The sequence below is a fragment of the Erinaceus europaeus genome, chromosome 2 (assembly GCF_950295315.1).
Source record: "Erinaceus europaeus chromosome 2, mEriEur2.1, whole genome shotgun sequence".
Taxonomy (NCBI): domain Eukaryota; kingdom Metazoa; phylum Chordata; class Mammalia; order Eulipotyphla; family Erinaceidae; genus Erinaceus; species Erinaceus europaeus.
The window spans coordinates 71,769,807-71,780,765 of record NC_080163.1 but is presented as its reverse complement, the minus strand read 5'-3'; the positions used below and the strand labels follow the sequence as shown (position 1 = coordinate 71,780,765).

The window sequence follows — 10,959 nt, the reverse complement described above, 5'->3', positions numbered from 1 at the left end:
GATCAATAGAAGTTTAGAAGGCTGGGTGTTTATGACCAATGTCAGGGGCTGTTAATAGTCCTAGTGAGACTGAAGTACTTAGGAGAGAGGTGCAAAATTTATTTAAATCATTAGCAACTAAAGAGACTTACTTTTGGGGCTAGCAAAACAGCTCTCCTGGATATGCATTGCTTTGCCATGTGTATGACCCAGGTTTTAGTCTAGCTCCCACTGCATTTAAGGAAGCTTTGGTACTATGGTTTCTTTTCTTCTTTCTCTTCTTTCTCTATCTGAAAAGTTAGCCTAGAGTGGTGAAACACTAGAGATGACAAACTAGATATATTTTAAGAAAGAGAAAGAGAGACAGAGAAGGAGAATTTCTTCTTGACCAGCATCTTTTATTTTAGTTTGAGGCTTGGGCATCCAGTCAGTCAGTCAGTCAGTCAGTCAGTCAGTGATGATTTAAAGACTCCCAGTCATGCACCTCTGCTGTGTTTGACCATGATCAGCACCCACTGGCACAGTGCCAGTTCCCACACGCCTCCTCTTCCTGTGTTTGTAGTAACAAGTCTGTGCACTGCTCCCACCATTTCACAGCTTTCACACCCTCTCCTCACCGTCTGTCTCTACACTAGTAACTCCACACAACTCTACAACATCACATTCAGGCTTGCCACCTTCCTGACTTCCATCACAGGCCAGAGACAGTCTCTTTGCTTTCATATGTGACAGAGCGGGATCATTTGGGCACAAAGAGGGCAAGGGGCTGTGAATCCATAGGAGAAGCCTTGTTTGGAATCCAGAATGTTGGAATCCCAGGGCCAGCTTCTACTTCTAGCACAGCTGCCTTCTGCTCTGGTCACACTGTCTAACCTTGCTCCTGCCTTCTCTTGACAAATAATAATAGCGATCTGGGGGCATCCATGCCCCTCTCACTCTCCTGAAACAGGATAGGTCAGCCAAGCCATTTGCTCCCTCCAGCTGGGCCTCCTCTCTTCAGCTAGGAGCCAGGGACCCACATACCTGGCCCAACCACCCTCCTCCTCATCTCATGCCTCCAGATTCTGCCGCAGCCTGCGGTCCAGAGCTAGGAGCTGTCTCAAGAAGCCCCGGTTGGGAATGATGCCTCGGTGATCCTTGACCTTCTTGATAGCCTGCACGAGGGTGAAGTGGTGGTACAGCATGAGGTAGGCCAGCACCAGGGTGGCTGATCGGCTCACCCCCACAGCGCAGTGCACCAGGATCTTCCCTGTAATGACACAAAGAGAAGAGAGCAGTGGGACTCTCTAGGATGGGCTGGAGGATGTTCTGGAGAAAGCAACATGGATGGGTAAGGAGGAAGACGGGTAAGTAGGTAGGGTTGCTAGGAGTATTGGGTTTTGTAAAGGAGCTTAAAGAGGCTAAAATTTCTTAGGCAAGGAGTCAGAAGATGGCTTACCTAGTAGAGCACACACTTTATTATTCTTCTCTCTGTTTCTTTCTTTTATATTTATTTATTTTCCCTTTTGCTGCCCTTGTTGTTTTTCATTGTTGTTATAGTTATTATTGTTGTTGTTACTGATGTCATTGTTGTTGGATAGGGCAGAGAGAAATGGAGAGAGGAGAGGAAGACAGAGGGGGGAGAGAAAGACGCCTGCAGATCTGCTTCACCGCTTGTGAAGTAACTCCCTTGCAGGAGGGGAGACGGGGGCTTGAACCCGGATCCTTACTCTGGTTCTTTCACTTTGCACCACCCGCACTTAAACTGCTGCACTACCACCCAACTCCCTTTTTTCTTTTTCAAAAAATATTTATTTATTTATTTATTCCCTTTTGTTGCCCTTGTTGTTTTATTGTTGTAGTTATTGATGTCATCATTGTTGGATAGGACAGAGAGAAATGTAGAGAGGAGGGGAAGACAGAGAGGAGGAGAGAAAGGTAGACACCCATAGACCTGCTTCACCGTTTGTGAAGCAATTCCCCTGCAGGTGGGGAACCGGGATCCTTATGCAGGTCCTTGTGCTTTGCGCCACCTGCGCTTAACCCACTGCACTGCCGCCCAACTCCCCAAGCACACAATTTATTATGCATGAGAACCCATATTTGAGCCCCTGCATGACATATGGGAAATCATACAAAGGGAGAGCTTTATGAGTGTGGAGCAGTGTTATGATGTCTCTCTTCTCTCTCTCATCCTGTATGAGAGAGAGAGAGAGAGAGAAAAAGAGAGAGAGAGGGAGAATCTTCCAAGGAGAGGTGAAGTCATGTTAAGTATAACATTCTACTGAAAACTGCCAGTAAAAATAAATGAAAAACAAAACACTCCCTCCCCCAATTGCCTAGAGCAAAGTGGGAGATAGTTAAGATATCTATCCATCCCTTGAGGCTGTGCAAAAACACCTGCCTATCACTTGGGATTATCCTCATCCCTTTGGAGTGACAGGATCACAAGAATAGAGTCAGGAATTGGTCACCTCAAGATAAACCCCTGACCTACAATCCCTCCTCCCAACAGATAGCACTTAAAAATAGTCACAAAGGGCTGCCCAGATAGCTCACTTGAATAATGTGCTACTTTGCCATGGGTGCAACCTAGGTTCAGATCTGGCCTCCACCATAAATAAGGAAGGAAACTTTAGTGATGTCATCTCTTTCACTCTCTCTCTCTCTTTTTTTTTTTTTAATATTTATTTTATTTATTTATTCCCTTTTGTTGCCGTTGTTGTTTTATTGTTGTAGTTATTATTGTTGTTGTCGTTGTTGGATAGGACAGAGAGAAATGGAGAGAGGAGGGGAAGACAGAGAGGAGGAGAGAAAGATAGACACCTGCAGACCTGCTTCACCGCCTGTGAAGCGACTCCCCTGCAGGTGGGGAGCCGGGGTTCGAACCGGGATCCTTATGCGGGTCCTTGTGCTTTGCGCCACCTGCGCTTAACCCGCTGCGCTACAGCCCGACTCCCTTTCACTCTCTTTTTGCCTCTCTGACTCTGTCTAAAAAAGTTCAAACAAAACCAGCCACGAGGCAGTATGATTTGTAGTGATTTGAGGAAAACAAAGCCTTAGTTACCAAGTTATACAATATAACCTTTTTCTCCCTTGCAAACATGACGGTAACTGACATATCATGAGATATTTTTGGACTACCTTAACTGCATGATTTAACTAATGGTGGCAAGAATGCAGACCGTTGTCAAATGTCTAGGTCTATGGGGCAGAATGAGGTGGAGAATATGCAACAACACAGCATGGAAAGAAAAAAAAAAGGAGGGCACTAAAAGTGAGTTCTACATAGAGTAGGGATTCAGTTTATAGTTGCTAAGTTCACTCTGTGTTGAACCTTGTCTTTATTCAGACTTTCCCACATTTCTACCTTCTTGTTTTTTTTCTTGTTTTTTTTGATAGAAGGTGAGATTTGGGGGGGGATAGATAGAGAGAAGGAGAGATACCTGCAGCAATGATCCACTATTCATGAAGCTCTCCCCTACCCTGACCCCCCACATCGGCATATAGGAACCTATAGCTCATATCCAGGTCTTCAAGCTCTACTGGGTATGCCATAGCTTGGCATTCCATCTTGTTGTTTCTATCAACTTTTTAAAAAGAAGTTGTCAATATATTTTATTTTTATTAGGGATCCAGAGAAAGAGAGAGAGAAAGAGAGGGTCTGGGTGGTGGTGCACCTAGCTGAGCGCACATGTTACAATGCACAAGGACCCAGGTTCGAGCTCCCAGTCCCCACCTGCTAGGATCTAGCTTTGTAAATGGTGAAGCAGTGTGTGTCTCTCTTTCTCTATCCTTCCTATTTGATTTTTGGCTGTCTCTATCCAATAAATAAATAAAGAGAGAGAGAGAGAGAGAAAGAACAAAGTACTACTCTGTCATCCATGGAGTCCTACTCATTTACTGCTCCATGTGGAACCTAAAATCAAGCACAGGGCCTCATGCATACAAGAGACATGCTCTACTGCTAAGTAACCTCCCTAGCTCAATATATTTAAACACACACACACACACACACACACTCATATATTCTGATTACTAGAGCAAAACTTGCTCAAGAGCAGTATAACTGAAAATTACACAATTCTGTAAAGAAGCAAACAATTTAAAATGGTATCTCCCAAAATGTTGTGACCAAAGTGCTATGTACTAATATCTTGGATTCCTTCTTTCTTATTTATATATTGCCTTTCAAAAATGAGAATATCTTTCTGTCTTGGACTTTTGATATGTCATGGAAGTCAGTCTCTCTCTCTCTCTTTCCCTACACACACACACACACACACACACACACACACACACACACACACACACTGTTGAGCCCTTGGATTTTCCCCAAACTTCATGTTTGTTGTTCCTCCCCTCCTTCCCTCTGCTTTCCCTCAGCTACCTCCTGGCTGGCTCAACGCCCGGTGGATGAAGTCCGCAGCTGTCTGGAAGTGGATGCTCATGTCGAAGGCTGGTGAGTCGTGGGCCTCCACGCCCAGGTAGCAGATGCCCATCCCCTCATAGGCCTCAGGGCTGCCTCTCCACCTGCTGTGCGATGCATTGAGGATGTGGGTGATACCCAGGCGACGGAGCTCTCGGCGGTTGTTAGCTATGTCTCTGCATTGAGTAGAGATTAGAGGTGAGGTGAGGAACCTCAGCAGTGAGGAAAGAAACCTTTGCTTATATACCTTGTCCATTTTTTTGCTCTCATTATTAGCTGCATCCTTCTACTTACTGATGACCATGAACAGAGAAACCAGGCTGGATAATGGTTTGCAGTTCTGGAGAAAGGGTTAGGGCTACTGGGACTGTCTTTCCTGGAGAAGACAAGGCTAAGAGGCTGGAGGAGCAATTGCCATAGTAAAATATTGAGAGAATGGAGGCAATAGGATTTTCCTTGATCAGTAAGAAGGATTTTCTGGCTCTGCTCATCATATAAGGAAGTACACACTAATAGTGGAATCTAGCTGAACCAGGGAAGAGTAATTTTTCCTTCCAGTGGAATATTCAAGAAGAGAGGGAAATTAGCTGTGTATGCATGACAGCTACAGAAGGCATTTGGATTTCTGGTGGGCTGTTGAGCCAATAATATTCAATAACCTTGCCAACCTTGAGACTATGGGATTATACAAAAAGAAATTCCTCAACACAAAGAGTACCACCTCAGCATGTTTCACTTCAGACTGTGCCCAGAGACGTCAGACATGGAATGTCAACCCTTCACCCTCATTACTTGGGTGAGACCTTTCCTTTCATAGTATTCTTTAATTCCATTCCAGGAGGTTCACTTTCTAACAAAGTCCCAAAATCTAGATATAGACCAGGTCCTGTAAGATAGAGCATATGTTCGTTCACATGTATCCATAAATTAGGGCAAAATATATATCTGAAAGAAAAAGTGTACAATAGTCTGTAGTGAGTCAGTATCAAGTTCATAATGAAATAGTGTCTACTTAGACTTAGATACCCTCCTCACCTACTTCCTATTACACTTCTCTCACTCACTCCAAAGCTAACCTCATCAAAGCAAGGACTGCAAAAGCTGAATAAGGGCAAGAGACTGGCATACTTTAACAATGACTCTTTAGTCACTATCAGCCCACCCCATCAGCTGGGGCCCTATTTGGGGAGTCCTGAGATTCCCAAACAGACATGATGGGCCTAGAACTCGAATAAATCCCTCTCTCCATTGTTACCGATCGTCTTTATCAGGAACAACACAACAGACCCCTTTGTGAACCCCCATAGGACCTTGCCCTCAACTTGGATCAACAATGGTAGAGAATGTTCCATCCTCCAAAGGGAGGATGGAAAACAAACTCTATGCTACATCTGAGGAAGATGGGTCAATATTGGGGCAACCTGGAAAGTTTCTACTCATGACCACAGAATGAGAGCTCAGATCTTGAGGGATGCAGAGGTCACATAGGCTCCTAAGCTGAATATGGGCCCCAGATCACATCAAATTGATGGGGTTTACAGTCAGTAATATTTGTACCCCTTTCCCATATTAAGGAGCTACTCTTTTCCCTGATCCAGCTTTCTGGTCCTTTTTCTAGCCATGACATCATCTCCCCAGACAATAATTAGGATCCACTTGCATATCAGATTTCAGGCTCAGGGGAAAAAAAAAACTAGTATAGCCACAGGCCCTTTGGAATATAACTAAAATATGCCTACTAGCTATCTACAAAATGGAGGAACCCCCCCAACACTTCACCTGCACTATTCCAGCCTTTAGGTCCATGATTGGTCAACAATTTGTTTGGCTTTATATGTTAACTCTCTTTTAAGACACCAGGTTCCAGATGCTAGCATGATGTCAACCAGACTTCTCTGAACAGACAACCCCACCAATGTGTCCTGGAGCTCTGCTTCCCCTGAGCCCTTCCCCAATAAGGAAAGAGAGAGACACGTAGAGAGTATGGATGGACCTGCCAATACCCATGTTCAGTGGGGAAGCAATTAAAGAAGCCAGACCTTCAGCCTTTTGCATCCCACAATGACTTTGGGTCCATACTCCCAGAGTGATAAAGAATAGGAAAGCTATCGGGGGAGGGGATGGGATACAGAGTTCTGGTGGTGGGAATTGTGTGAAGTTGTACCTCTCTTATCCTACGGTTTAGTCAATGTTTCCTTTTTAAATAAAAAAAAAAAAAGAAATTCCTGCTTGAGGCATCAGAGGTCCCATGTTCAATCCCCAGAGTTGAACCATGCTCTGCAAATAAATAAATAAATAAATAAATAAATAAATGGCGGAGGGTAGATAGCATAATGATTATGCAAACAGACTCTTATGCCTGAGACTCCAAAGTCCCAGGTTTAATCCCCTGCACCACCATAAACCAGAGCTGAGTAGTGCTCTGGTAAAATAAATAAATAAAGAAAAAATGAAAATAATAGAAAAAGGAGGGAGAGAAAGAGAAAGAGACTATAAAATTTGAATTCTTCCTCTTATACTTAACTAGTCCCTTGCATACTCAGAATCTGCTTACATTATCCCAGTTATACTTCAAGCTCATAGCTATGTTGTTAACTTGTTACTTCAGATGTCTATGTGGCCCACATTCTCAGGTAACAAAGCTATCTTTCAGAGAAAACACTCTATCCAGTGCAAACTCCTCCAGTAGAAGGAGCACTGAACTTGAATCTCCCAGTCCAGGTTCTGCTGCTTACAACCTCAGTGACCTTGGGTCAGTTCCTTCCTTGAGTTCCACTTTTCTCTTCTTATAACCTGGGAATTATGGCCCCTACCTTATAAGGCTGCTGTGAAGACTGAAAAGAAAATACATATGCAATACATTCTAAAGTGGAAAGCCAGAGAGAGAGGGAGGGAGAGAGAGAGAGAGAAATAGGAGTGGAGATTTCTGTTTCCCTATGGTGCTCTTCTTTCCAGACCCTCATCAAGTAGGGTCTTTGTATACACTGCAACTTCACTTGGTCAATCCTTTGACATACTGACTACTGCCTCTATTTTTTAATGGCAGCTTCCCACCCCCACCCCAACCCCCTTTTCCCCCCCAGTCATAGGACAGTAAATGGAAGGTCAATGAAGCTAGCTACTATGTTTGGTGCAGAACATCTGCACATAATGATGTATATTTCTAAGTGACTGACATTGCTACTTGAACAGACTTTCCAGAGTTTTGCACACCAATAATCCTGCCTAGCTCCTTCCTTCCACTCCAAATTCCTCCAGTCTCCATTATCTGCCCATACATGCCCATCCCTTTATCTTCAACCTGGACCCAATAATACCACTCACCCTTCTCCATTCTTGTGAATGCACAAGTGAACAGACACATACACCGCCCCCCTACACACACACACACACACACACTCCACACCCACATATGGAGTGTGACCCCGTCTGATGGTACATACTGATCTCCAAGGTAGAGGCCTGGCCAGACCTCATCAGCATGGTTGCAGGCGGTCTTGCCAGTGTAGAGGAGCCTTTCCAACTCAAAGACATTGAGGAAAGGATGTTGAATAGTTGGCATCTCCTCCAGGGCACTTCTCGTGCGAACAGGAGACCGGGAGTTGCTCCTGGAGAAACGGGCCATAAAAGTCATGGAGGCCCACAGCCAGTTACCAGGGCACATCTTTGAGGTGGCAGAAACCAGGGAAGCTGCAGAGGTTGCTGTGTTGCTGATCTGGGTTTGTCTTCTGGTAGCTGTTGCTGGAAGAGGATGAGAGACACACCTGAGGAAGCCTAGAGCAATTGCTCCCCTTCTGAGCAGAGTCCCCAGGGACAAGGGACTGGTGGGGCCTCCCAAATTAACCTCTCCTTCAAGCTGCTGCAGCTCCTTCCTTTCTGCTCTTTAGCTCTGTCATACAAGGAGGTGGGAGAGTCACATGTCCTTGTTTACGGGGAAAGAGAACTGCCCAGCTGCTGGCTTCTGCTCCATTACCCCTCCTCCATCCCCACATAAACACACACACACACACACACACACACACACACACACACACACACACACTCTTGCTGTTTGGGTGGCAGTGCCCAGTGTTGGAGCTCTTGCCCGCCTGAATTTAGGTCTCATCTGCTTGGGACTAACTATAAGAGGAGAGGCTAGAGAGTCTGAGATGAGGGTGTGGTGGCTTTGGATCCACCCAGAGAGAATTAGCAGGAAGACAATGGCAGCTGGGTTCATGACATATGCCAGGCCTGCTTCCTGAGTGCTAGAGGGAGAGATGGACTGCTTTAACTCATTCCTGCCCTGCCATTACCTTAGAGATACATCTGCTCTGGAGTATGTGTATGTCTATTTGCAAGGATGGGGTGAGTGGGGACTGGTAATAAATGAATTAGAAGTTTTTGACAAATGCTTGCTGAATGCATGAGCTGATGAAAGAAAATACCAATTTATGTGAACAATAGAAAACCACCTTCCTTTGATCAGCCTAAAAAAATTATTAAACCTCATCTTTAATGTGAGAATTTTCGACTAGCAGCAGGACTGGAAACATCACGTCTGAATGTGTGTGTGTGGGGGGGGGTAGAAGGTAGAGGGCTTGGGGTGGGGGGAGGAATGGAGGAGGCTCCTGCCAGGCCTAGGGATTCAGAGGCTGGATTTATCATTCAGGCTGCTGTTGGAGTGAAGTGAGTCTAGGCACGGCATGGGTTGGCATTTAGGGAATTAGCAGTTGTGGACAGCTGGCCTTTTTGTTAGTGGGACCAGACTTGATGAGATTTTGAGACTTGTCCTGAAACCTCTAGGTAGAGGGGTGGCTGCCTGTGAGAAAGTCTTATCTTTCTCCTTTTTCTCACACTCTTTTCCCTGTCTTCTGCCCTAAGGACCTCCAGAAACAGTCCAGCAGAGAGAAGCCATCTTTTTCCCATGGCCACATAGCATCCCCAGTCCACACTCTCTGTCAAGGTCTGGCTTGCAAGCCCCACCCTCACCCCCACCCCTCAGGCCAGGAGAAACCAATAATTTACTGAACATGGAAGTAGGGTTTTTAGGATGTGTATTGATGGGGGGTGGGAGGCAGGGAGGACTGAATCTTAGAAAATTTAGGAAGACACACACACACACATATATATATGAATTTTTCCCCTAATGAATGGGTCAGAAAGCACACAGAAACATAGCAACAGAGTCGTCATCACCATCAACACCACCATCACAGCTATCAGCACCACCACATTCACTACCAGCACCACCACTATTATCCATCTACCTTTTCTTTTCGAGCTTAAGAACTCCCTCACTTTGAACACAATACCAATCTTTCCTGGAAACAAGATGCTGCTGCATGTGTGCTGCTGAATGGCCAGAGGAAGCAGGAAGGAAACCAGGTGTGGGAAGGAAGGAGCTCCTTGGAACTCTGTTTCTCCTCCCAAGTGGAGAAACCCCATCCAGCCCAGGGATCCACCCTTGGGCACTCTCCAGTCCCATCAGCCAGTTTTCAGGGACCCTGGTCTGAGCTCCCCTTCCCCCTCACTCAGTCAGTTGTCGCGGTTGTAACAGGTTCATGGCTGTCACTCCAGCCCTTGCCAAGCCAGACAGCCTGGCGCTGGCGCAGGGAGGGCTCCAGCTTCGGAGAGCGCAGCTCGCTGGGCTCGGTGCTCCTTCCTCTCCCCCATCCCACGCCCCATCCTCTTCGGGATGGAGCTCCCCCACCCATCCCCACCCCCCGCATGCCCGCTACCTCTGGCTGAGTGCGATGTGGGATCTTAGTCCTGGAGGAGGCAGCTCGCAGGCGCAGGCAGCCCCAAGGCCATGGTTTTTCTGCTGCTGTCACCGCCGCTGCCAAAGCTGCCACTGCGTGCTACGCTGACAGATTAGCATCTATTTTTATGCCACGCACGTCGAAGCAGGACTCATATAGGTGTGTGTGTGTGTGTGTGTGTGTGTGTGTGTGTGTGTGTGTGTGTGTACGCCGAGCCCCAGTCTCACACCCAGCTCTCTGAGTGGCCACGCAGCTTGGGCGATCCCGCACCCCCCCCACCCCCGCAACAAGCTGGCGGGTGTTTCCAGACCAGACACAAACCACGTAGCCAGAGCAGCGCCGCCCCTCTCGCACTTGCTCGTGTATGTGTGTTTTCTCTAGCTGCATCAACTCCAAAAACGTTTTGCCTAAAGATGACATTATGCAAGTCGTCCCAGACAGCCTTAAATAAACACATGCTCTTGCCCAGACAGCATTAATTTATTAACACACAGGATGATGCTTGCTTGCTCCTATAGTCCTCTTTCTCAAGAATACAGTGTTTTCATAACAGTCCTGAGAACGTTCATTAGTATTTTGCTCATCCTCACTAGTCTGTCTCTGGAATAGCTTCTTATTTTATTTCATTGAAAAAAAAAAGATTATTGTCCCCATTTTAGAGAGGAGGAGACTGAGGTACAGAAATGAAATAATTTCCCTTGATCACACCTTATCACAGACAGGGCTGAGGTCCAAACTTTTGTCTACACATGTCCTTAACCACTATCCAAAATAGTGTCCACACAATGGATAAGGCACCACCAGCACAAACTGCTCTCTGGAGACATTTTCCAT

At 46.0% G+C, this 10,959-nt stretch overlaps 1 protein-coding gene across 1 annotated transcript; it reads right to left on the bottom strand.

The window, feature by feature from the left end:
• Positions 1 to 356: 356 nt before the first annotated feature.
• On the bottom strand, positions 357 to 10,300 carry DUSP26 (dual specificity phosphatase 26). Its single transcript, XM_007516298.3, has 4 exons — positions 10,105 to 10,300; positions 7,831 to 8,128; positions 4,349 to 4,563; positions 357 to 1,228 (listed from the first exon to the last, which is right to left on the bottom strand). Exons 2-4 carry the CDS (start codon positions 8,049 to 8,051, stop codon positions 1,029 to 1,031), a joined length of 636 nt encoding a protein of 211 aa, XP_007516360.1. The 5' UTR covers positions 8,052 to 8,128; positions 10,105 to 10,300; the 3' UTR covers positions 357 to 1,028.
• Positions 10,301 to 10,959: the final 659 nt, after the last annotated feature.